Source organism: Saimiri boliviensis, chromosome 5 (genome assembly GCF_048565385.1).
Source record: "Saimiri boliviensis isolate mSaiBol1 chromosome 5, mSaiBol1.pri, whole genome shotgun sequence".
NCBI lineage: Eukaryota > Metazoa > Chordata > Mammalia > Primates > Cebidae > Saimiri > Saimiri boliviensis.
This window is the reverse complement of record NC_133453.1, coordinates 11,526,825-11,554,346: the sequence shown is the minus strand read 5'-3', so window position 1 is coordinate 11,554,346 and position 27,522 is coordinate 11,526,825. Positions and strand designations below refer to the sequence as shown.

The window sequence follows — 27,522 nt, the reverse complement described above, 5'->3', positions numbered from 1 at the left end:
ATCCACCCGCCTCGGCTTCCCAAAGTGCTGGGATTACAGGCTTGAGCCACCGCGCCTGGCTGAAAGAAGCTTCATTCTAATGACCTTCCCAGTGTCCTCTCATTTCTCTCCTTCCGAGCCACCGTGACAATTGCTGTCACCTCACTGCTTCCCCCATCCTCTACTATCCCCGCATTTCCCTAGCCTCTCTTGGCCATCTTCTAAAGCAACTCTCTTAGCTGCTACAGAGAGTTTCTAATTTAGTATCCCCTTCTCAGCGCCTGTTGTTAATTCATTGAAAAATACTGTTTTAGGCTGGGTGCAATGGCTCACACCTGTAATCCCAGCACTTTGGGAGGCTGAGGCAGGTGGATTATCTGAGGCTAGGAGTTCGAGACCAGCCTGACCAATGTGGCAAAACCTAGTCTCTATTAAAAATACAAAAATTAGCCGGGTGTGGTGGCACCAACCTGTACCTATGTTGTTGTCCCCTTGCCCCGTCATCGTGCCAGCCCCCTAACCAAGTCATGCCCAACGTCCAGGGCCACTTCACACTTCAGCCATCTCTCCTTCTGATTCCTCTAGCACTAAGTATGCTGCTGGGATCTTGGGAGTCCTCAAAACCCCTTTTGTGATCTGTGAGGTCAGAACTGTTTTCACAATAATACTATGACATACATTATTCTAAGACACTATTTATCCTATTTATCTTTTCATTCGTTCCTTTTTTTTTTTTTTTTTTTTTTTTGGAGACAGGGTCTCAAAAAAGACTATGTTGTCTTACTTTGAAATAATGTTTAAAAGTACTTTTTTTAATTTTGGGGGATTTTTTTTGAGACAGAGTTTTGTTCTTGTTGCCCAGGCTGGAGTGCAATGGCGCTATCTGGTCTTACTGCAACCTCTGCCTCCTGGGTTCAAGCAATTCTCCTGCCTCAGCCTCCCAAGTAGCTGGGATTACAAGCATGTGCCACCATGCCCAGCTAGGTTTTGTTTTTTAGAGGGAGATCTGCTCTGTCACCAGGCTGGAGTGCAGTAAAGTGATCTCAGCTCACTGCAAACTCTGCTTCCTGGGTTCAAGCAATTCTCCTGTCTCAGCCCCCCGTGTAGTTGGGACTGCAGGTTCCCGTCACCACGCCCAGCTAATTTTTGTATTTTTAGTAGAGAAGGGGTTTCACCTTACTGGTCAGTCTGGTCTCGAACTCCTAACCTCAGGTAATCCACCTGCCTTGGCCTCCCAAAGTGCTGGGATTACAGGCGGTGAACCACCTTGCCCAGCCAAAAGTATTTTTAAAAATAGTTTTAAAACCCTACTAAAATGTGAATTCTAGAATTTAATATTTTATTGAAAACTTAAACATTTATATTTTTATTCTGTTTAAGGATGAGTAATTTGCTTTAAAAGAGGATACGGGAAATCTCTCTCTCTTAGCCTACAGTGGCGCTATTGAAGACTAAAGACGCTGAAAAAAGATGAAACTGACATATTAAGTAGTTTTCAAACTTATGTAAGGGAAAAACTAGTAAAAAAAAAAAAGGAGTAAATATGACTCAGTGGTGATTTTTGTTGGCTTTATAATGATTTCAGAGGAATCATTCAGTTTAAAGAAAGAAAGTGTTGAATATTTTTTTTAGTTGAATCTTTTAGCTGTAGATATGATGAGTCTGTTAAAAGCCCAAAATGTATCCTCACAGCTTTTTAAACCAGAAATGAAAAAGCCGCTGAAGTGAGTAAGTTACTGAACTGCCCTGAGAAGGGCACACAGGCGCATTCAGCTGGCATTGCCAAGTGCTTGCTGGATGGAAGCTCAGCAAAAGAAAATCACAGCTGTGCCACTTCTTTACTTTACTTCTTCTTCTTCTTCTTTTTTTTTTTTTTTTTTTTTTTTTTGAGACAGAGTCTCGATCTGTGGTCTAGGCTGGAGTGCAGTGGCATGATTTCGGCTCACTGCAACCTCCACCTCCCAGGTTCAAGCGATTCTTCTTCCTCTGCCTGGGATTACAGGCACCCGCCACCACACCCAGCTAATTTTCGTATTAGCTTTGTTATCACTCTTCCTACGCTGGAATAGCAGGTTACTTATGCATGTGGGCTGCTTGAGGGTAGGGGCTTTGCATTAGCCTGCCTTGCTCCTATAGAAGCCCGGTCTACATTTGTTGATTGGAAAAGGACTGAGTAAAAGATTATACACTGTGAGGAAACAACAGATATTGGAGAGGATGTGGAGAAATAAGAACTTTTACCCAGTTGGTGGGAGTGTCAATTACTTCAAGCATTGTGAAAGACAGTGTGGTGATTCCTCAAGGATGTAGAATTAGAAATACCATTCGACCCAGCAGTCTCATTGCATGGCATATACCCAAAGGATTATAAATTATTATACTATAAAGGCACATGCACACGTATGCTTATTGTAGCACTGTTCACAATAACAAAGAACTGGAACCAACTCAAATGCCCATCGATGGTAAGCTGAATAAAGAAAATGTGGCACATACACACCATGGAATACTATGCAGCCATAAAAAAGGATGAGTTCATGTCCTTTTCAGGGACATGGATGAAGCTGGAAACCATCATTCTCAGCAAACTGACCCAAGAACAGAAAACCAAACACCGCATGTTCTCATAAGTGGGAGTTGAACACAGATGGACACAGGGAGGGGAACATCACACTCACCAGGGCCTGTCGGGAGGTGGGGGACTAGGGGAGGGTTAGCATTAGGAGAAACACCTAATGTAGATAATGGGTTGACAGGTGCAGCAAACCACCGTGGCACATGTTTATACGTATGTATCAAACTCGCATGTTCTACGCATGTACCCCAGAACTTAAAGTATTAAAAAAAAAAAGGTGATACACTGTGAAGCCTTCGTAGATAGTAATTGACCAGAATGCTGTATGAAAGGAAATAATGAAAGAGTCAGAACAAGTATTTGAAATTAATTGGAAAGTTTTGCCCTTAAATATGTTGAGACCAGGTCTGCAATTTTAGTATGCGTAAGAATCAGTTGAGGAGTTTATCTGAAAGGAAGAGTTACTGGTGCTAGCCCCAATTCTCTAAGTTTTAAGTAGGCCCAGGAATCTGCATTCAAAATAATTTTGTATACAAATTTTAAATTAAAAAAGCATTATGTGGATAAGGAAAAAATTCAGAGCTACCTTATTCCCCAGATTTTCTTCTCTGGAGCCGACAACTGTTAACAGCAATTTTCTATTTCTGTCTAAGCCTATTATATATATGAATGACTTTTTTTGTGTAATGAAAACATATAATTAGGGCATATTAAACATATTGCTTTATCTTGCCTTTTTTTTTTTTTTTTTTTTTTTTTGACAGAGTCTCGCTCTGTTGCCCAGGCTGGAGTACAATGGCGCCATCTCAGCCCACTTCAATCTCTGCCTCTCAGGTTCAAACGAGTCTCCTGCCTCAGCCTCCTGAGTAGCTGGGATTGTACAGGTGCCTGCCGCCATGCCCAGCTAATTTTTGTGTTTTTAGTAGAGATGGAGTTTCGTCATGTTGCCCAGGCTGGTCTCGAACTCTTGAGCTCAAAGTGATCCATCCGCCTTGGCCTCCCAAAGTGCTGGGATTACAAAAGCGACCACACCTGGCCTATCTTGCTTTTGTTTTTTTAAAGCACTATGTCTTGGAGACTGTTTCTGAATTCTACATATAGATCTGCCTATTTTGTTTAATAATTCTATAAATCCACTTTATTATTAGAAGTCTGTACTTTAAAATACTTTATACTGTACTTTAACAGTTATGCTATAACAGTTATCTATTGGTGACATTTAAATTGTTTCCAGACTTTTTTTTTTTTGAGACTGAGTTTTGCTCTTGTGCCCAGGCTGGAGTGCAATGGCATGATCTTGGCTCACTGAAACCTCCGCTTCCGGGTTCAAGTGATTCTCCTGCCTCAGCCTCCTGAGCAGCTGGGATTACAGGCATGTGCCACCACACCCAGCTAATTTTGTATTTTTAGTAGAGACGGGGTTTCTCCATGTTGGTCAGGCTGGTCTTGAACACCCAACCTCAGGTGATCTGCCCACCTCAGTGTCTGAAAGTGCTAGGATTATAGGCAAGAGCCACTGCGGCCGGCTGTTTCCAGTCTTTTATATAACAAACCATAAACAACAAATCCTTACTTGTCTGTGTTCATATGTAGAAAATGATGTTAGAAATGCAATTGCTGGATTCAAAGATGTGTGCATTTTAAATTTAATACTTAGACTTAGCACTTCTCACAATCATTCTAGGTGATTCTGTCCAGGTGGTTTGTGACCACACCTAGAGAAATAGTTTTTCAGGGGAAAGAATGAAACAAGTAATTACCAGCTACACTTTAGAAGTCTTCTCTTTGAGGCCAACAACATAGAAATTTTATACAAAAACTCACTGACCATCTTCAAAGAGGACAACATTTATTTGGTTGTATGTAAACAGAAATTACTCGGATACATGAGGGGAAAATCATAAAGCACATAATACAAATACACAATTAACTCTTTATAATATCTTCAAAGAATGGCCAGTAACATAGACAGGAAATATTTGTGTAATTCTTTACAGTATTCTCTTTTGCTCTTTTGTCAACATGAATACTGCAAGCAGGTCTTTGTTTTTTTGACAATGGGAACTTCTCATCTGGTGGAAGTTACCACTTTCAAAAACATAGAAGGTCTACAAACAACTGTACAAACTGAACATGAGCAAGTCTAACCTAAATGTAATTAAAATCGAGTCATTGGATAAAAGGTTCATATTGATGATACACGGCCAGCAGTGCAAGCATCCAAATACATTGGCTTTAGCACCATTTAAAATACTTAACACTGCCTCTTGTTAATTTGATGTTGTCAGAAGATGAAAGCAATGAATCAATGTAGTCAGTTTTAAAACAGACAACAACATGTGTTTCAATCTAATCATCCTAATTCTATGGTAAATCATAGAAAGAGAGAAAAGAGGGAGCATTGCCTCAGCTTTAAGATTATCTTTATCAAAATAGAGAGCTGGATTCTATAACAGCAGCCAAAGCTGTGATGATAACACATAGGTGGTTGTGTTGAACCAAATGGATTATGACATGCAATCTATCATCTATAATAATTTACGGGCAATTCCCAAGTCATTGGAGGTAATATTGAGTGTATATATTAACCATGCTTTTGTGTCTCCTTTCCATTAGCTGCCTTTTACTATTTTGGTGGTCCTTTCATTATACAACCCCTCCCACTAGACATTAGAGCAGGAAATAGTGGAGATGAAACACAAAGAGAACTTGTTAACAACTCAGAAGGGCGTGGTTGAGTATAACTGATACTGCTGGCTAAAATTAGACTTGGGGTGGCATTGTTTGATTCCAATTCATAGTAGCATTTCTGCCTCTAATTGTCAAGGATAATTGAGAATGGGCTGTATTTGCTTTAGATAAATCTGACCTAAGACCCTGGCAATGATATTCAAGGATTTGTTTGTGTGTGATGATCAAATTGCGAGTAGAAATTTAAATAGTTTTAAAGTATGTGTAAACAAGTAAGGCAGCCAGAAATTTCAAACAATTCTGGGAAGAACATTCTGCAGTCTGAAAAACATTTGGCTTAGAAAAATAGACATCTCAGATAAAGAAAGGGCATTATTGGATGTCATGGATCACGGTCGTCTTCTGTATGAAATCAAGCAAGATAACTATTTTTAAAACTGTGCCAAGTTCAGGCAAATGAATGGTCTATATAACAATACGAGACTCTAGAGATGGGCTGTTTGTTATCACTACTCCAATGTCAGGGGTGGCACAGACATCTATACTAAGAGGATTCCACTTATTACCCTTACAACTTGATAGTGTTATATTTTGGATTAGTAACATTCCTTGCAGTTGATTTAACTATTAACTTTGTCAGTTAGCAGTTAGTTCTACATTATATTTTTTGGGCAGAAGAAACTCAGAAAAAACGATTACAGGCCCCAGATCATGCTTATCACCTAAGAGGCCAATGTTATGAATAAAAGTGCTTGAATTGTAGCCCTTGATTTAACGTTGTGCGTACAAATACGACTTCTGCAAAGGAAATCATTACTGTTAGTTCTTTGTTAAAGTTTTATCTCAAGATTCCATTTATAACTGGATAACACTGAATTAGGATTAACAGCAAATGCCTTCTTTTAGAGGAGGATTTCTGAATCACAATCCCTAGCTACAGAATTCTCTCATAAAAATATAAGCTGCGTTTCTTTAATTGTACTACATTGTATTACCTGTGGAATTAGAGCATGCCTTTGATGCTCGTAGATCAATATCTCCCTGTAATCACTAATTTCTGAAATCCAGTCATATTCTTGTGCTTGAAACCCGTTGATCTGTAAGCTTTCTGGAAGCACACAGATACTTCAGTTTTGTCTTGCAAAGAAGCGGCTGAGTTGAAAAGCTTTTATTCCCTGTTTTTAAGAGCTGTATTTAAAACCCGAGTCCCAGTAGATGACAAGAGAATGGTTTTTATAAGGGCATTTCTACCAGTTATTTAACAGGCTGTCTTTGAACAACACTGTCATCTCCAGAATGTATGTAGTCCTTAATATCTTTCAGCACTATGTCTCCCCGAACAGAGGCAGTGCCGCTTACAAATGAGGCTGTGACAATGGCATTTACAAATGACAGTGCCAGTTACCGTACAAAGTGCTTTCCCAGGTCCTGCCATAGGCGCCTCACAGCAACCACGTGAGGTAGGCATGAGTATTACACTGAAACCTGACATGGAACATTACACAATACTAAACATGTGCGCCATCCATGTATTTTCTTCTGGATTGTTCTATAATTCGAATACACGGTTGAATAAGTAAAAAGAGTATTCCTATCATGTAAAGCAAACCACATATGTAGAAGGAAAAATCATATTTTTGCGTGATGTCATAGATCCACCCTACAAAACAAAAGAGAATATATTCAGTGCCATGGAGTTGATAAAATAAAAGTCAAGAACATAAAACAGGTGTTTATTGCTACTATAAATATTTCTTTTTCTTTTTTTTTTTTTTTTTTTGAGACGGAGTTTCGCTCTTGTTACCCAGGCTGGAGTGCAATGGCGCGATCTCGGCTCACCGCGACCTCCGCCTCCTGGGTTCAGGCAATTCTCCTGCCTCAGCCTCCTGAGTAGCTGGGATTACAGGCACGCACCACCATGCCCAGCTGATTTTTCGTATTTTTAGTAGAGACGGGGTTTCACCATGTTGACCAGGATGGTCTCGATCTCTTGACCTCGTGATCCACCCGCCTCGGCCTCCCAAAGTGCTGGGATTACAGGCTTGAGCCACCGCGCCCGGCATATTGCTGCTATAAATATTTCTAAAAGAATTTATATGTCATTTCATACCAATAAAATTCTTCATTTATCCATTTCTTTTCATTTTTTTGTTTTCATTTAGCCATTTTTAAGGGTATGCTATATACCAGTGTTCCCCCATCACCAGGGGAGGGCTGCATTCATTTTTTAAGCCACTTGGGCGCTTTGGAAGGCATTTGAAGCAATACCCAGCGGACTCATGGGGAGAACCTTCTGGTTCACTTGAAGGCATGCACAAGGCCAGCAATGAAAAGCGAATCCAATGATTTTCTTTTTTCACAAGTGCAAACATGAGTCTTTTCTAAAACCTACAAAAATGATTCTGAAGTTTTAGTGTGTATCAAAAGAGGCTGAGCAGAAGACATTTGAACTTTCAATACTTCTGAAATATTTGAGGGTAAACATCTGTTCTAGAAAGAATAAAAATCTTCAGGTGCTATAAAATTCACATTTACAATCATAAAACTTTAATATTTACATTTATAAAACCCTAAGTGGGCTGGGCGTGGTGGCTCACACCTGTAATCCAAGCACTTTGGAGGCCAAGGCAGGTGGATCACCTGAGGTCGGGAGTTCAAGACCAGCCTGACCAACGTGGTGAAACCCCGTCTTAAAAAGCAAACAAACAAACAAAAAAAACCCTAAGTGGCCCAAGATACTGTCATGGATACTGGCTAAATTATTCTATTTTCAAATAATAATTTAATATCATAATCTAACACCTTAATACAATAATTTTACTAGACATCCTGTAAAATACCACTATATTTCATGAATTCTAAGACACTGATGTGCCATATTTTACTTATCAGTAAGAAATAAATATCCTTGTCAATTCAAATATGACTCAATATTTCCTCAGGACTTTGTAAAAGGCATTCTAATTTTAGAGGTGTTAAAATATGAAAAAAAGGTCTCAGAATCTATGAAGTATGTTTCCTATACTTCAGTGATTAATTCTAACAATGGATCACATGTCATAGTTCCCACATAGCCAACTATGCAAACTGAGAGGACAGAGCTACACACAATAGTTTTAGTTATGATAAAAATACAAATTTTGAACTTTTTTTTTCTTTTTTGTAAGTACATTAATTAGGAAAGACTTAAAATATAAATGATTTAATGACTGGGCTCAGTGGCTCACACCTGTAATCCTAGCACTTTGGGAGACCAAGGTGGGCAGATCACGTGAAGCTGGGAGTTCGAGACCAATATGGCCAAGATGGTGAAATCCCTGTCTCTACTAAAAAATACAAAACTTGCTGGGTGCAGTGGCTCACATCTGTTATTCTGGCCCTTTGCGAGGCCAAGGTGGCTGGATCACCTGAGGTCAGGAGTTCGAGACCAACCTGGGTAACATGGTGAAATCTTGATTCTACTAAAAATACAAAAAATTAGCTGGGTGTGGTGGCACACACCTGTAATCCCAGCTACTTGGGAGGCTGAGGCAGAAGAATCACTTGAATCCTGGAGGCGGAGGTTGCAGTGAGCCGAGATCGCACCATTGCACTCCAGCCTGGGCAACAAGAGCGAAACCCCGTCTCAAAACAAACAAAAACAAACAAAACAACAACAAAAATATTCCAAAAATTAGCTGGGCATGGTGGTACATTCCAGCTACCCAGGAGGCTGAGGCATGAGAATTGCTTGAACCCAGGAGGCAGAGCTTGCAGTGAGCTGAGATGGTGCCACTGTATTCCAGCCTGGGCAACAGAGCAAGACTCTGTCTCAAAAAATAAAATAAATAATAAGATTTTATGACCAAATATAGTATTTCATGTCCACTTTTCAGAAACATCTTTTAAAAAATCTACTTGGCAAATGAATGCCTAAATCCAACTTAAATATCTCCCATCAAGAAACAGCCACACAAAAGCAACCGAGAAAGGTGTAAACTAGTCCTTCGGACTTCCTGGTTGTTTTCTGTATCTCTCTGTTTCTTCTATCTAGTGCAAGATGTATGTGCCTGGATTACTTATTATAGAGATCAGTCAAGGCATTCATAAAGAAAAACAAACAATAGCTTACAAATTTATAATCTTTTTTTTTTTAAAGCAACAAGTTAAAAGGTATGAATTCTGGATAAACTTTAAAAGTAAACCAAGGTTTTGAATTTGTGATTTGATGTAAAAAAAAGAAAAGAAAAAATCTGACTCTTTAGAAGTGGCTGAGTAAAATGCTTTATCTTTCTTAATCTGTAAATGGAGACCAGGGGAACAAAAAGATTAAACATAATCCAAAAGTAACGCTTCAGCTTCCAAACTAAATCAGAAAGGCACGCTGTCACTGACATATGAACCAAAACACACCCAACTTCTACTCAGTGTTACCAGTTGGCGACTGTGGGCAATTGTGAATTAGGACAGTATGAACAATTTACTTGCGGATAATGCAGAGTGGTCTGTATCTACAGTACATGACGGGACTAACTGTCATCTACAATTTTCTTTCTTTCTTTTTTTTTTTTAAATTTTCAGTCTCCATAGCGACTGTCGAAAATTGCCAATGCCAACTGTATTTCAAGTCATTCATCATAGCGGGGTATCGAGAAAAGTTTTCAGTTAGCAATAATCGTGCCTCAGATAAACCTCATTGGCTACGATACTGCCACTGTGCAAAGCTGTCATCTACAATTAAAAAAAAGAAAATACAAATGAGGTTCTCATATTCCACTCATCTCATATGAAAGCTGACTAGGTCATTTTATTTATTTACTTAGAGATGGAGTCTCACTCTTGTCGCCCAGGCTGGAGTGCAGTGGTATAATCTTGGCTCACTGCAACCTTTGCCTCCAGGTTGAAGCAATTCTCCTGCCTCAGCCTCCCGAGTAGCTGGGACTGCAGGTGTGTGCCACCACGCCCAGCTAATTTTGTATTTTTAGTAGGGACGGGGTTTCACCATATTGGCCAGGCTGGTCTCGAACTCCTGACCTTGTGATCCACCCGCCTGGGCCTCCCAAAGTGCTGGGATTACAAGCATGAGCCACCGCACCCTGCCGATCAAGTCATTTTAATGGCTAAATCCTCCTTTTTCCACATGATCAAGTGATTGAGGGCAAAAATGATGACTGTAAGTAACAAATACCAATGGCTGAAACAAGTCGATCTATTATTGCTGCTTAACATGAACCCCGGAAATAGGACACAATCCTTCTGACTGGAAAGTTAAGCTGTATTTTGTTTAGACTATTTATTTACTTTTTGTTGGAAGTGGTTGATTATAAGCTCCAGGCTCTGTGATGTAGCCTCTGCCTACCTTTCTCCCCTGCTCACCACAAGCCATGCTGAATTTGTTAGCATTTCAAATACATTCCTCTTGGCTCCTTGTTTGAACATGTCCTGCTTCCCCTTCTAGGTGGGACAGTAATAAATATCATCACCCTTAGAGCAGCACCCTAGGATTCCCTTTCCCCCACCCCATCCTTCATCTTTATCTGCAGAATATAAAAACAAATGTCTGTTAAGTATATTACATAGTGCTACAGTCTTAAATTGAATTCGTTATTATGATTATTATTATTTTTTGAGGCAGAGTCTCACTCTGTCCCCCAGGCTGCAATATAGAGGTATGATCTCTGCTTACTGCAGCCTCCGCACCATCCCCCACCCCCCGCCCTTCCAGGTTCAAGCAATTCTCCTGCCTCAGCCTCCTGAGTAACTAGGATTACAGGCATGTGCCACCATGCCTGGCTAATTTTTGTATTTTTAGTAGAGATGGGGTTTTACCATGTTGGCCAGGCTGATCTCAAACTCCTGACCTCAGGTGATCCACCTGCCTCAGCCTCCCGAAGTGCTGGGATTACAGGTGTGAGACACCGTGCCAAGCCAAATTCGTTATTATTATTATTATTATTTTTGTAAATAACTGTCTTCTTTCCTCTAAAAATATAAGCCTTTGTAAGAGCATCTTCACCATGCCCAAGCTTCAAACGGAACTCATGCCAATTTTTTTAAAAGAGCACACTCAACTTCACTGAACAATTTAACATAGCACAAATTGTAGGAGTAGTCATAAATTTCATGTTATGTTAATCCCACAGGTTTTCTCCAATTTACCTTTAGGATTTACTTATAAGTAACTCTGGATCCTGCCATCTCCCTTTGGTGCCCGTTTTAATATTTCTGCTAGTTTGAATTCAAACCCAGTCGGATGTAAAGCAGGTCAGGAGAGACTGGACTCTACCAGGAGCTCTGAGCTTCAGCACATGTTGACATAACTCCTTTGGAGAAAAGACAGTTCCCACAAGCTTCCCTCCTCATTCATCCTTCGCCACCCCTCCTAGAGGTCTGACCTCAGTTCTTGGATTTGGAACCCAAGATTCTTGGCAACCCTCATCCAAGCACCAATTCAAACCTACAGCTTCAAAGTAAAATCTGGTTCCCTATTAAAGTGCATTTTCTTTTCATTTGATTCTGTCAAATAATTAATAGCTGTTTTTCTTATTAATTAAATAAGAGACCCCAGCTTTTGGTGAAAAACATTGCAAATTCTTAAGGTGTTAGATTTTATGTGAATGGAAGAGATGTGTGTAGAATGTTGGTCAGCCAAATCTGATGGCCGAGTTTTTGCCATATTATACACTGAAACATCTAAGAATGTATCTACTATTATCACATCATTTTATTTTATTTTGTTTTTGAGATGGAGTCTCGCTTTTGTCACCCAGTCTAGAGTGCAGCAGTGTGATCTCAGCTCACTGCAACCTCTGCCTCCCGGGTTCAAGCGATTCTCCTGCCTCAGCTTCCCAAGTAGCTGGGATTATAGGGACCTAAGTTTTGTATTTGTGTAGAGATGAGAGTTCACCATGTTGGCCAGGCTATCTCAAACTCCTGACCTCCAGTGATCCACCCGCCTCAGCCTCTCCAAGTGCTGGGATTACAGGCACAAGCCACCACACCCAGGCTTTTATTACATCTTTAAAGGGGTTGAACAAAATGCCCAACAATATTATAAATAAATTAGATCAAGAAGTCCATGCTACTGAATGACACAGTTGAAATGTCTGTTCAATAGCTCTGATTCTTGAAAAGTTTTTTTTTTTAAAAAAAGGTAATGTGAACGGTAATTTTCTTTGCAGCAAACCCAGCTAAGTAATTTTTAGCGCACCTCAAATTTCTAGCAAGAGTTTAATGTGGTCATGTCCTCACTCATATCGCCAGTTACTCTGACCCTACAGTGTATGTAAATGCTGGCTTGCATCTCATTGCGATGTCGGCTCCTTGGCCTGGAAAGTCAATAAATTAAATAACATGCAGGTAGCCAGTGAATGCTGTTCACCACTCCTTAGTGCATGAATTCAATGGAAGATGAAGAAACCAATAAATGCAAAAAACGAAAGTCTCCTTTAGCTTGCTGGCCTAGACAAGCACATCAGAACGTTGATTCTGGGGTTTCCATAGCAGCATATGATACTCATCGTAGAAGACTCCCAACCATTAATACAACAATTTCCACCCTCCATGGTGGATCCCATTGCTCTATAGAATCCACCTCCAGGGAGGAATCTTGAAGCAGTCAAGAGGTAAGATCTGATGACTGAGGGTTAGGTATCACTCCCTGCTCTACTTATCATTCCTTTCTCTTTCACTCAAAGGCGCTCAGTAGAATGCAGATGAGTGGATAGCACATGACCACAGCGATGGGATTAAGGAAAGATCCTGGCAAACTCTGGTGCTTTGACTAACACTGATCATCAATTACTCATGCCATACCTCACAGTTGTGTTGTGATGCTTCCATTGAAATCTGACAGATTAATACAAAACAACCCTAGCCTGCCCATTAGAAGAAAGTACCCCTGGATCGTGCAAAGAACCATCAGTGACAGAGTCCATTTCTGCATATGATGTATCTGAAGGATCTCCAGCAAGAGGGTGGAGGAGCTGCTACTATGCCCCCATGCCTCTAATATGAAAGTTTAACATCTCTAGCAGGCGCCATTGGTTGACTGATTCAACCACCAATCCCAATTCGTTTCTCCTTTCCTTCCTCTAGTATAGAGACGAGAAAGCAAAACACTCCATTCACAGCTCCCCTTGAAGCTTGGACTAGCTGTGTGATGTAGTTCTGGCCAATCAGATGTTAAGTGGAATTCTGCTTGGACTGAGCCTTTCCCCACTTCCTTCTCCCTGTTAAATGATGATGCAGTGGGTGGAGATACAGCAACCATTGTGTCACCATGAGGCAGTTAGCATGAGGAAAGGGTCAAGAGGATCTCTGAGATATTGCCCCAGTATCATCCAGTCCCCAAACTCTGTATTTCTGGTTACGTGACAGAAATCTGTTTAAATTATCGTTGTCAGAACGTTATAACCAAATGCATTTTGACCTGATAGAGAATTTTACACGATGAAATCAGTGAGCGATTTTAGACTTTTCAACGGCCACTGTTTGCTCCACTGCTATAGTCATTGTCACCTAAAAATGCTGCATCTCATCTCTGTGCACAGGCAGAGAACAGGAGCAGCCTACTCCAGGAGGAGCCCTATATGCAGCTCTGGGGATTCCTAAAGTGACTCTTGGACCTTAAACCTTTAGTCAGCCAACTGCCAGTGTTGTCTGCTGTATAGGCAAAAATCTATGATTTCTTGGGGGGATTTAAAAGCATGTTTGTTGGCACAAGCTCTCTGCCAGTGGGGGTCTTAAGGGAGGAGGTGACTTTAGAATTTATAGAAAGACTGGGAAAAAAGGGGCAGGGAGGGCTTTGTCCTGTACCCATGGGATTGCTTCACCCACTGGGAAGAGCTATTCCTGCCAGAGGAGATGGGAATCAAGGGCCCAGAGGGCCCAGAGAGGAGGGTGTTGGCGGGGGTGGTTGGGGAGAGGGGACATCTCGACAGGTGAGGCTCCACTGGGTTAGATCGAAGCTCTGCAAAAAGCCTCTAGCAGCTCTGACAACCACCACCAGCCCTGGCTGGCTGATGGCCACCACCAGAGAGCCTCTTTGTGGTGGCAATCTGCCCCAGCCCCTGCGTGCCATCCAGACCCCTGTCTCCAGTTCTCGGACAGAAGATAGACCTTGTCATCTTTACCCAGTACCTGGTGTCTTGGGTCATGAGTCCACTTGCCCAACCCTGAATTGCCTTTCCATAAAGGCACCAGCCCAGACACAAGATTCCTTGGTGCCCATGGCTTCTGGTAGGCCAAATACCACATTCTCTGGTGAATTTGCCTCTTGCACATGAAGTGAATACATGAGAGAGATCATATCCTAGGTGTTGCCAACTAGTGGCTTCTGGGCCTGTGGTAGGTAGAATGCTCTCACCCCCAGAAACGCCAACGTCCTAATTTCTGGCCCCTGTGAATATGTGAGCTAATAGGGCAAAAGGGACATTGCAGGTGTGATTAGGTCAGGACCTGGGAGAGGGAGAGGATCCTGGATTTTCCAGATGAGCTCAATGTAATCATAGGCACCCTTACAAGTTAAAGGAGGTGGCAGGGAGTTTGAATCAGAGAGAGATGGGAAGATGTTACACTGCTGCTTGAGAAGACGAAGCCAGAGAGAGGGGAGCACCAAAGAATGAAACTGGCCTCTAGATGCTGGGAAAGACAAGGAAACAAATTCCCCGCTAGAGCCTTGAGAAGGAAGGCAGCTCTGCTGACCTCCGGAACAATAAGATAATAAATCTGTATTTTGTGCGTGTGTGTGTGCAGATGGGGTCTGGCTGTGTTGCCCAGGCTGGTCTTTAACTCCTGGGCTCAAGTGATCCTCCTGCCTTGTCCTCCCAAAGTACTGGAATTATGGGGCTAAGCTACCATGCCTGGCCAATCTATTGTTTTAAGCCACCATACGTTTATGGCAACTTATTACAGCAACAATAGGAAGCGAATGTAGGGCTGGATTGAGTCCATGGATGTGTTCCGTCGCACTCGCCACGTACTGTTTTGGAAAACTGTTAGTGCCACCTAACAGTCCAGGTTCTTAGCTTCCCTTGAGGGAGAAACCACAACAGAAGATCTGGGGACAGTTCTCAGTATTTCTTGGTGACAGAAATCAGCCGGAACTGCCCAAAGGCTGCCTTCTTCAAATGGGTAAGGAGCCCTGCTTTATTTCCTCACTCTACCAGCCTGCTTTATCGTGTGGGTAAGGATCATGTGGGTAAAATTCATCTACATTCTACATAAAAGAATGGCCTTGGCTGGGTGCGGTGGCTCACGCCTGTAATCCCAGCACTTTGGGAGGCCGAGGTGAGTGGATCACTTGAGGTCAGAAGTTCGAGACCAGCCTGGCCAACATGGTGAAACCCGTCTCTACCAAAAATATAAAAAATTAGCCTGGCGTGATGGCGTGAGCCTGTAATTCCAGTTACTTGGGAGGCTGAGGCAGGAGAATCACATGAACCCAGCAGGCAGAGGTTGCAGCGAGCCGAGATTGCACCACTGCACTCCAGCCTGGGCAATAGAGCAAGACTCTGTCTCAAGAAAACAAAACAAAACAAACCCAGAAAGAATGGCCTTTAGCTTGCTAAAATGTATAAATGAGAAATTAGGGGGCAGGAATGAAAAGATAAAAGGAACATGTACACAAATGAAAACCTCCTTCTTCATTATCTTGAACTTCATAACATAACACACTGTATCAACATGCACCCTGAGCTCTTAAAACCTCAGAGAGTTTACCTGCAAAAGGTGGTCCCAGCAACGCAGAGATGCCATTAGCACAGATGATGATGCCGTAGGCATTGGCCAGGTGTTCAATGCCAACCAAGTCTTCAGTCACTACGGGCATTAGGGAGAAATAACCACTGGAAAACCCTATCAGTGCACAGATGACCGCCAGGCCAGCATACGTGTGCATCAATGGCAGAATAAAAATACTGAGGACAAGGGTGAAGTTGGCCAACAGGAAGACATTCCAAACACTGATGCAAGGTAAGTCAGCTATGATGCCCAGGATCACTTTTCCAAAGATGTGAACTATTGCTATAATTGAAGTCAGAGGGAACACGTCGTTTTGCTCCGATAAGTTATACAAATTGACGATTTCTGGGAGGTGGATGAAGGGGATGACAAAGCTGCTGTAGGCAAACAAAGCCCAGAAAACAAAAGCTACAAACATTCGATTTGTAAATAGGGAGGCCGTCCCAAAATAGCCGGAGTACCAGTCCTCGAAGCCCTTCCTGACTCTCATGGTGAGCCAGCTGACTGTCTTCAGAATCCGGAGAGCGCACATGTTCCTCGTGTGGCCGGCCTGATCGGGGCACTCCTGGCCTTGCAGGTCACAGAGGGTCTCCTCGTTCCCGGGCCCACCATCCTTCTCTTCTGTTCTTCCATGCTGTCCATTCGACTTCACAGATTCCGTGGAGTGCGCCGGCAGGACTCGCAGATCCTTCCCTCCTGGGTCATTTGGGGTTTTCCCAGGAGAGACGGGCCTCATGAGCGCCCCACAAACACACAGGTTTAAGGAAACGGCGCCTTGGATCAACATGGCATTCCTCCAGCCGTACTCTGCGCATAGGTACTTCAGCAGCACAGTCATTAGGAACGTCCCGAATCCGGTTCCCGTGGTGCTGAGGCCCTGGGCCAGGGCGCGTCTCTTCTGGAAATACCTGCCCACCATGACCACCGCTGGCAGGTAGGCCATCCCGCTGCCCAGGCCTGCACAGGCGGACAGGGGAAGAAAAGACAGAGTGCGATGTCAGTGGCCATATCCAGAATTTGCAGCAAAGATCATCTGCGTTTCCTTACTTGGCATCTATGCTTTTTATTTCTAACAAAGAAATAATAGTGATTATTTAAAAAAAAAGAAAGAAAGAAAAAACAGCTCCCAGGGATAAGCACCAGAAAGACCATTCCCCAAGCAGGTTTCTAGCCCACCGTTTTTCCCAGCAGGCTCTGCAGCACAAGATCCTCCAATAACAAAATGAAGCAGGATTCTCACATCAGAAAAATATAAGCTCCAGGCAGGCAGGACCGTGTATTTAACACACAGCATGTGCTTAGCTAGTGGCTGGAAGAAGGAATGGCTTCTCTGAGGCGGACTGCTGTCTTAAGCCTCCCCTGATTGCACTATGTGTCCAGAGAGCCCAACCTGACTCCTCAGTCTCAGCAAGAGTGTTTATTTCCTCACCTACAACACAAAAATCCCAGCGCTAGTGCTATTCATTGGACTGTTATACGAAAGAGTTTCTAATGCACTCAGGGAAAATATCTGACTTTTTTTTTTTAGAAACAGGGACTCACTCTGTTGCCCAGGTTGAAATGCAGTGGTGTAATCACAGCTCAGTGCAGCCTTGAACTCCCCACGCTGAGATGATCCTCCTGCCTCAGTATCCCAAGTAGCTGGTATTATCACCACATGTGACTAATTTTTGTATTTTTTTGTAGAGGCACGGTTTCACCCTGTTGCCCAAGCTGGTCTCAAACTCCTGGACTCACCTACTTTGGCCTCCCAAAGTGCTGAGATTACAGGTGTGAGTCACTGCACCTGGCCGACATCTGACAGTTTTCAAAACTGTTTTCACCCGAGGAAAATGTTCTAGTGATCTAGTATGTTCTATGTTCTATGTTCTAGATCTAGTGATCTACGGCACAGCATGGTGACTGTAATTAGTCATCATGTATTATATATTTTTCAAAATTGCTAAAAGTTGATTTTAAATGTTCTCATCACAAATAAATAAGTATGTGAGGTGATGGATATCACGCATTTGACTGGGACACACCCTTTCCAGTTTGCTGAGATGATGGATATCACCTCATATACTAATTAGCCTTATTTAATCATTCTACAATATATACATGTATCAGAACATCACATTTTACTCCACCAATATTTATCATTGTCAATTACGACTAAAACAGAAATATTAAAAATGTATTATGTTTAATGAGGGAAAAAATAACTTCTCAGGTCCTTCAATCAATGGTTTTAAAACGATGCTTCAAAGGATACAGAAGTGCGTTCTGTGTGTATGTGTATAGATATATATTACAAGAAGCAGCTTGGAGATTTATATGGACAGTAGGTTATTATGTTCACCTTCTCCTGCTATTGAAAGATACATACTTAAGCTTATCTGGTTTTTTTTTTTTTTTTTTTTTTTTGAGACAGAGTTTCGCTCTTGTTACCCAGGCTGGAGTGAAATGGCGCGATCTCGGCTCACCGCAACCTCTGTCGTCTCCTGGGTTCAGGCAATTCTCCTGCCTCAGTCTCCCGAGTAGCTGGGACTACAGGCGTGCGCCACCATGCCTAGCTAACTTTTTGTATTTTTAGTAGAGACGGTGTTTCACCGTGTTGACCAGGATGGTCTCGATCTTTTGACCTCGTGATCCACCCACCTCAGCCTCCCAAAGTGCTGGGATTATAGGTATGAGCCACCGCACCCAGCTGCTTATCTGTTATATATACGTATAAATACCATATTTACCTATTAGCTAACATTTACTGAGCACTTTGCTGAGTGCTTTATTCAAATTATGTCATTTAATGTTTTCAACAACCATGTAAACTGAGTCCTCTCCATTACAGCCATTTTACAGATAAGGAAACTGAGGTATAAGTAAGTTAAGTAACTTGCCCAAAGTCATACAGATAATAACAGTGAAAAAAGAAAAGCCAGAATTGCAAGCTAACTTTTAACTCTTATGCTAACACATTCGTCGTAGCTCTGTACTCAAAGAGAAAGTCAAACTGGATTCAGGTCATTTAAAATGCAATTGTACAAGTAATTGCTCATCTGTGTGAATACCACTACCTGTTGATAAAGAAAATCGTGGCTGGGAATATGTTTTGCAGAACGGATATGCAGATTGTGGTGCCTGGCAACCAATATTAACCTCTTCACCAGGGAATGACAACCTAACTGTACTCCAGATTTGCTTCTTAGTCTCTACATATATGCGTGGTTTATGCTATTTTATGAATTTAAACAGGGCTAAAAGAGTAAATGATTATTAAAGAGTAAATGAACATTGCTGATTTCCTTAATCTTTGTTTTTTAATGTTTACCTATTTATTTTTGTCTTCTCTTTTCTATTTTCACGCAGGAGACTTTATTATTATTATTATTATTATTGAGACAGAGTCTCACTTTCTCACCCAGGCTGGAGTGCAGTGGCACAATCTTGGCTTACAGCTACTTCTGCCTCCTGGGTTAAAACTATTCTCATATCCCAGCCTGGTAAGGAGCTGGGATTACAGGCATGTGCCACCATACCTGGCTAATTTTTTTGTGTTTTTAGTAGAGAGAGGGTTTCACCATGTTGGCCAGGCTGGTCTTGAACTCCTGACTTCAACTGATCCCAACACTTCCAAGGTATTGGGATTACAGAAATGAGCTACCGCGCCTGGCCTATTGTTTAGCTTATTTCCCACACCACACCGATGTAATTTCCTTAATCTTTGGTCCGTTCACCTAAGTCAGCATTACTGCCTTCCTTTTCCTGCTCCCCCTGGAGATAATTCTGGCATTTAGAACCAGACATGGAAATGTAATTTGATTCTATGAGGCAGGTCAAGTGTTATGTTTTGTTAGGTGGGCTTCCCCCGCTTAAAGCATATTAAAATGTAATGTTAAAATGTATTTCCTGGAGTGTACGGGGGTTGGGGTGAAGTGGGGTGGAAGAAACAGAGCGGAATGTTTTCATGTGTCTCTTTTCTCCACAATTAAATCCATCGCCAAGATGTCCTATAAAACACTTAAAATTGAGTTTAAAATAAGCCACATGCTTACCAGCTGCCACTCCAAAAGTAATGAAGAGATAATGCACGTTTGTGGCATAGGCACTCAACACCCAGCCCAGGGAGTTGACGAGTCCTCCAATGATCGCAGTCTGGCGGCACCCACAGGTGTTAATGAACAAGCCGATGAAAGGGCCTGTCACAGAGCATTGGAAAAGGAATTGACTAATGGCGCTTCAGTTTCATTCTTTCTTATAAATCTTCATGTGAAGACAAAGAATAAAACGTTACTAGAGCTGTTAAATAAAACAGAAAGCCCCCATGGCTTTATATGCCAAACATTTTTAGTACGCAAAGATGCTTTTAAATAATTCATCCAACAGCACAAGGTTCTAGGTTTTCAAGAAAGGCAGACCTGAAATAAACAGACATTCATTCTTTTGTCTACAACCAAAACAGCGGTCTAGGAGCTGTCTCTAGCCTCTAGATACATTTCGTCGATCCAATACAAAGTCTAAAAAATGTCTGGGATTAGTTGCCAATGTTTAAAAATTAAGAGGATTCACAAAATGTCCAGTGACAACACAGACTGTCTTCCCACAGGACCAGAGTTGGAGCTGTGCAGTGGCCGAGGCCGTTGGACTGGGACTCACCCTTTCCGTTTGCTGCAGTTTCTTCTACCCTCCCCTCTGGTCTTACACCTGGCCTCACTTACATTATTTCTTTGGCCTCTTTCAAAATAAAAAACATTTCAGTTTTTGACTCCAGACCGAAAGTGAGTACAGAAAGGGAGTCCAGAACTCCCGTACTTCAGGCAGAAAACTAATAGGCTGTTTTCATGAAGTTACCCAGATTGAAACCAAGCTGAAAAGAATACTTGTCATCACTTCATACAAACGCCCATCCCTGCTGATGTGCGCAGTATCTGACCAGACCTATCAGGCTATGCATTTGAGACACTCTGGAGATTCAGGAATCCATTTCCGTTGTATAAGATGTAACAACATGGCCGGGCGTGGTGGCTCACACCTGTAATCCCAGCACTTTGGGAGGCCAGGGCGGGTAGATCGCCTGAGGCTGGGAGTTCAAGACCAGCCTGACCAACATGGAGAAATCCCATCTCTACTAAAAATACAAAATTAGCTGGGCATAGTGGCACATGCCTATAATCCCAGCTACTCAGGAGGCTGAGACAGGAGAATCGATTGAACCCAGGAGGTGGAGGTTGTGGTGAGCCAAGATCATTCCACTGCACTCCAGCCTGGGCAACAAGAGTGAAACTCTATCTCAAAAAAAAAAAAAAAAAAAAATATATATATATATATATATACACACACATACATATATACACACATGTATATATATATATATATACACATACACATATATGTGTGTGTGTGTGTGTGTGTGTGTGTGTGTGACCACACTTAGAGCAGTACAGTATTATATGAGAAACATTCTGACTGTTTTGGCTGACTTTCTAGTTTTGTTTTGTTTTCTTGTTTTTTGTTTTGTTTGATACAGAGTCTTACTGTGTCATCCAGGCTAGAGTTCAGTGGTGTGATCATGGCTCACTGCAGGCTTGACGTCCCCAGGGTCAAGTGATCCTCCCATCTCAGCCTCCCAAGTAGCTGGGCCTACAGGCTTGTGCTATCATGTCTGGCTAATTTTGTATTTTTTATAGAGATACGGTTTTGCCATGTTGTTCAGGCTGGTCTTGAATTTCTAGGCTCAAGCTATCTGCCTGCCCTGGCCTCCCAAAGTGCTGAGATTACAGGCTTAAGCCACAGCATCTGGCTGACTTTCTAGTTCTTAATAGTCAACCTTTGTTTTTTTCCTGAATTTTTGATGTCACTGACGCTGAATACTTAACTTGTGATCAATGATTCCTTGTTCAAATAGGAATCCAGATTATTCAGCAAGATGGCATATTTTAATTATCATCTTATTTTTAATCATTATTACTTTACAAAGTTATAAAACCTTATATGCAGATGGACTATGTAAAAAACTTGTTTAAAGAGTTTCCCTTTTAGCTTAAACTAAAATAAAGTTTTCTTTAAAGTTCTAACTATATTCATATCTATATTTGGGTACAGTCTGCTAATGAGTTTATTTTGTCTAGTAGTTTTGTGAGTGCCTAATCCTAAAAACTCTGAAGGTAAAGACTTATTAATTCGCTCTGTTACATTACAGAAAATAGTTCAGTAAATTAACCTCTTAGACTAGACTTAATATATTAAATATACTTTATATAAATATTTGTTATTAAATATGCACATTATAGAAATAATATATAAAATAAATGCATTGATAAAAAATCTGATGGAATTACTGGGGTTAACTGAAATTCACATCCTGTAAGTTATTTATTTGATTTCTTTACACATTTTTATTTTTGTTTTTCTAAACCCACAGTTACTTGACTATGGCTAGCTTGGACAAGCGGGAAAAAAAAGAGAAAAATGCATGAGTTGTCAGTTTGCTGTTAGTAGCCCTTGGAAAGGTCAACAGATCACAGTTCAGTAGCACAATCATATTTTCCACTTCACAGAAAGGGCCCAGAAGCAAGTTTTTCTGAGGTACTTTATGAATCATTGTATTAAGAAGGCATTTGGGGGGGGGGAAAAAAAGGAGAAAATTCCAAACTCAGTGCAAATATTCATGCCTGGAGGAATTTTATTAATAAACAAAAAAAGCACAAAAAACATTAAGCCTCCAGACACTGGTATCAACTTAATCAGCTCTTGCATGCTGGGGCTTCAGTCATTTATGGTTTGTCGATGAGCAAAGGGAGACACAGAACTGCTCTGACTTCTCCATGGTTATAAAATGTACGTACATTAAAAAAAAACACCCCAGCTTTTTGACTCTCAGTTTCATTTCTTTTTCTTTCTTTGTTTTTTTCTTTTCTCCTTTTTCTTTTTTTTTTTTTTTGAGACGAAGTTTCACTCTTATTGCCCAGGCTGGAGTGCAATGGCTCGATCTCGGCTCACTGCAACCTCCACCTCCAAGGTTCAAGTGATTCTCTTGCCTCAGCCTCCTGAGTAGTTGGGATTACAGGCACTCGCCACCATGCCCAGCTAATATTTCGGATTTTTAGTAGAGATGGGTTTCACCATGTTGGCCAGACTGGTCTTGAACTCCTGACCTCAGGTGATCTACCCGCCTCAGCCTCCAAAACTGCTGGTATTACCGGTGTGAGCCACTGCGACAGCTCAGTTTCATTTTCTACCCATTGTTTACTGATGGCCCATTGGCATTGCCAAAATCAAACCACCATATCAGGAAAATAAAAAGTCCCCATACAATCTAAGGAGAAGGGAGAATCATACAATTGAGATCCAGTCCTTTGACCATGACTCACACTTTTATAGAGTAATTCAGTGTTTGGGGATGAGATTATTCACATGATCCAACTTTTTCCTTTTCAGAAGGAATCTGAATCTTGGACCATTTCCCACTGTAATAAATGTCCCATTGCTGTGGGGAACAGCCTCAGGAGGTTATGTTTTATTTACCCAACTTGGCAGCTGATACGTTGGAAAAAACGCTGGCGAAGAGAGGAGCAATCACAGGTGAGCCTTGGCATCGCTCAGGATGGAAGTAGATAATTCTTTGGACTCCAGGTCTCTTAGGGTAACCCCTCACCATAGTAAAGGGTTAGAAGCGTCTAAATCAATGACTGTCTGCCTTCGCTGAACAGTGGTGTCGATTAGGAGCTTTAAAAATATCCTGATACTTGGCGTCCATCCCAGGTACAGCCTGAGGTGGGGGAGGGTAAAGCTCCTCAGGTGGATCTGATGTGCAATCAGGATTGACAATCACTGCTCTAAGTCGACTTAGCAAGTAAATTATCTTGTGTAGCAGGTGGATTCCACCAGCAATAGGGCATCCACCAAGAATTATTCCGAGAGCTATCATTACAAAGCCTGCTGCAGACACTGTGAAAGGAAAATACAAACTTGAAACCCCAATTCACTATGCCAAAAGAAAATAAAATAAACTGAAAGCTGATTCATGCAAGCAACTGCCTTTCCTTTTGTTACTAAGCAGATATCTACAGAGAAAGGGTTATATAGCTCCATAGGTAGCTACTCTATGTTCATCTCATGTTATGTAAAAGTGCCAATTTATTGTTAGATGAATACAAAATTGCCTATTCCCTTACCTGCACCTTTTCTCTTGTGACATATGGATTACTGTACCCTCCCGTTCCCCTTCAGACCACTTTCCCCCTTTAAATACTGAAGTCCTCAAAATCATCTTCGGAGAAAGGCACAGATAACAGACTGTTTCTGTGATTCTGTGTTTATTTCTTTCGGGCATGTCCCTAACCTTGGCAAAATAAACTTCTGGATTGGCTGAGACCAGTCTCAGATATTTTTTGGCTTACAATACAAATAAGGTGATTACATTTTTTTTTTTTGAGACGGAGTTTCGCTCTTGTTACCCAGGCTGGAGTGCAATGGTGCAATCTCGGCTCACCGCAACCTCCGCCTCCTGGGTTCAGGCAATTCTCCTGCCTCAGCCTCCTGAGTAGCTGGGATTACAGGCACGCGCCACCATGCCCAGCTAATTTTTTGTATTTTTAGTAGAGATGGGGTTTCACCATGTTGATCAGGATGGTCTCGATCTCTTGACCTCATGATCCACCCGCCTCGGCCTCCCAAAGTGCTGGGATTACAGGCTTGAGCCACCGCGCCTGGCCGGTGATTACATTTTTTTTTTAAAAGTTGAGAGCTTCTGAAGGACAGTGGCAAATCCATGCTAGTAAAGAAGAAAACAATGCCTATTTATTGAACTTGCCATATGTGAACCACTGCCCAAGAGAGAGAAATTTCAACTACAGTCATATAAATCATGGATTTTTTTAGCTGGGTGCTGTGGCTCATGCCTGTAATCCCAGAACTTTGGGAGGCTGAAGTGGGCAGATCACTTGAGGTCAGGAATTTGAGACCAGTCTGGCCAAGATGGTGAAATCCCATCTCTACTAAAAATACAAAAATTAGCCAGGCGTGGTGATGCACACCTGTAGTCCCAACTACTCAGGAAGCTGAGGCAAGAGAACTGCTTGAAACCAGGCTGCGGAGGTTGCAGGGAGTTGAGATTGCACCACTGCAATCCAGCCTGGGCAAGACAGTGAGACCCTGTCTCAAACAACAACAACAACAACAAATGGATATTTTTAAATTTACGAGGTAGCCAAAATGTGCTTACAATGATTAGAACGTAAACACAATTTGTATTATTCATTTCAAGTATGTTTTTAGTTCTCATTTGATGTAATGGCAGGCCGAGTGTCATAGTTGACTCAATTTTGGAGTCCCATGGACCAGCTTTAAAGTCAATCCTATACTTACTGGCTGTTCAACCTTCAGTAAGTTACTTAATGTCTCTGAGTGTTGCATATTCTTCCTCTATAAGATATGGACAATGGTCTGACCTCCAGTGTTGCAGGATCAAAGGAGATCACATACATTAACTGCATTTGGCATGCAGTAAGTGCTGAATAAAGGAGAGCTGTTACTGCTGGTTTGTGGCTTGGAAAGGTTCCCTGAGGTTGCTCAACAAATCTGCAGCCACCCTGTACCAGGAAGCTTGGGATAATGAACAGTAATTTGAGGTAAACAGATAGAATAAAAGACCTTTCATTTATATAACTATGAAGCCTGCTGTGTTATGATTTCTGAGACTCAGAGCAAAAAATGTTTATCTGGCAGGCAGCTTTCCCTGTAGAAAGATTAGTCTAAAATCTGAAATTCCACAGTCTGGAATTCAGGGACTCTCAAACGAAATTCTGAACACACAGTTACCTCTCAATTAAATAAAATATGACAGCCTCCCAGATTTCACCATGAGTTAGGGGTTCTATTTTGGGGATCATCTTTAAAACCACATCTAATAATTTCAGGACTGATTTCTGTTGCTTATTTTCATAGGACTTAATGAAACATAATATCTAAGACTAACTTACTGGATAGTTTGGAAAATATTGGGACATTTCACATCCTGGCCTTCCTTCTTGTGAGTTTTTTTTTTGTTTGTTTGTTTGTTTTTTTTTTTTTTTTTTTTTTGAGTTGAAGTCTTGCTCTGTCACCAGGCTGGAGTGCAGTGGCACGATCTCAGCTCACTGTAACCTTCACCTCTCAGGTTCAAGCGATTCGCCTGCCTCAGCCTACTGAGTAGCTGGAACTACAGGTGCATGCCACCACACCCGGCTAATTTTTTGTATTTTAGTAGAGACAGGGTTTCACCATGTTGGCCAGGATCGTCTTGATCTCCTGACCTCATGATCTGCCCGCCTCAGCCTCCCAAAGAGCCGAGATTACAGGCACGAGCCACTACGCCCAGCTGTCCTTTTTTTTTTTTTTTGATGTTATTGTGTACATACACTTCCAAGATTAAATCTACATGTGTTTTGTTTTACCCCTTAAAAACACTTTTTATTTATGATCGCCTCCTTTGAGAAAAAAGAATATATATATTATATATATACATATACATATATATACATATATACATATACATATATATATATACACATATATATATGTGTATATATATATATATTTTTTTTTTTTGAGACGGAGTTTCGCTCTTGTTACCTAGGCTGGAGTGCAATGGCACAATCTCGGCTCACCGCAACCTCCACCTCCTGGGTTCAAGCAATTCTCCCGCCTCAGCCTCCTGAGTAGCTGGGACTACAGGCATGCACCACCATGCCCAGTTAATTTTTGGATTTTTAGTAGAGACGGGGTTTCACCATGTTGACCAGGATGGTCTCGATCTCTTGACCTCATGATCCACCCGCCTCGGCCTCCCAAAGTGCTGGGATTATAGGCGTGAGCCACCGCGCCCGGCCCCAATATATATATTTTTAAAAAAGAAAGAAAGGTGGATTTTAAGTGTTCTAGAAACACAGTTGTCCTTTACTAACTTATTGAGAAAGAATTACAACTGATGTAAACTTGAACATGCCTGACATTGAAATAAACCTGCCTACATGTTTCATCTGACAAGCAGCCCTAGTTTCATAAAACAAATGCAGATTTGAAGTCAGTTTAATAATGCTACAGACAAAAAAGATTTATCAATAATTTTCTGACATACATAATCGTGACTTTATTTAATTTTAAAACTATCAGTATTAATTCCCTTTGGTAAACATACATAAATGCACACAAATATATGCCACACGACTTGAGAAATAACTTTCTCCTTGTTTTCTATCATTAGGACTACCATTGTTATGACTTTTTTTTTTTTTTGAGATGGAGTTTCGCTCTTGTTGCCCAGGCTGGAGTGCAATGGCACGGTCTTGGCTCACTGCAACCTCCGCCTCCCAGGTTCAGGCAATTCTCCTGCCTCAGCCTCCTGAGTAGCTGGGATTACAGGCACGTGCCACCATGCCCAGCTACTTTTTTGTGTTTTTAGTAAAGACAGGGTTTCACCATGTTGGCCAGGCTGGTCTTGAACTCCTGACCTCAGGTGATCCACCTGTCTCAGCCTCCCAAAGTGCTGGGATTAAAGGCGTGAGCCATTGTGCCCCGCTTTTTTTTTTTTTTGAGAC

The 27,522-nt window shown here is 41.6% G+C and overlaps 1 protein-coding gene and 1 non-coding gene across 4 annotated transcripts in view; both read right to left on the bottom strand.

Moving 5' to 3' along the window:
- Nucleotides 1-4,115: 4,115 nt before the first annotated feature.
- SLC16A14 (solute carrier family 16 member 14) overlaps nucleotides 4,116-27,522 on the bottom strand; it is a 37,182-nt gene continuing 13,775 nt past the window's right edge. The window contains exons 3-5 of one of the 3 annotated variants that reach the window (XM_074398912.1): nucleotides 20,002-20,145; nucleotides 15,947-16,924; nucleotides 4,116-6,905 (exon numbers count right to left, since the gene is read on the bottom strand). In XM_074398912.1, coding sequence (XP_074255013.1) covers nucleotides 6,754-6,905; nucleotides 15,947-16,924; nucleotides 20,002-20,145 — 1,274 coding nt within the window. In that variant the 3' untranslated portion in view covers nucleotides 4,116-6,753. The remainder of the gene's footprint in view (nucleotides 6,906-15,946; nucleotides 16,925-20,001; nucleotides 20,146-27,522) is intronic. The other 2 variants (XM_003925445.3, XM_010336183.3) reach the window with 2 other exon arrangements.
- On the bottom strand, nucleotides 9,806-9,950 carry LOC120364532 (U4 spliceosomal RNA). The gene has a single exon (XR_005579768.1). It is a non-coding gene; the product is annotated as a U4 spliceosomal RNA (small nuclear RNA).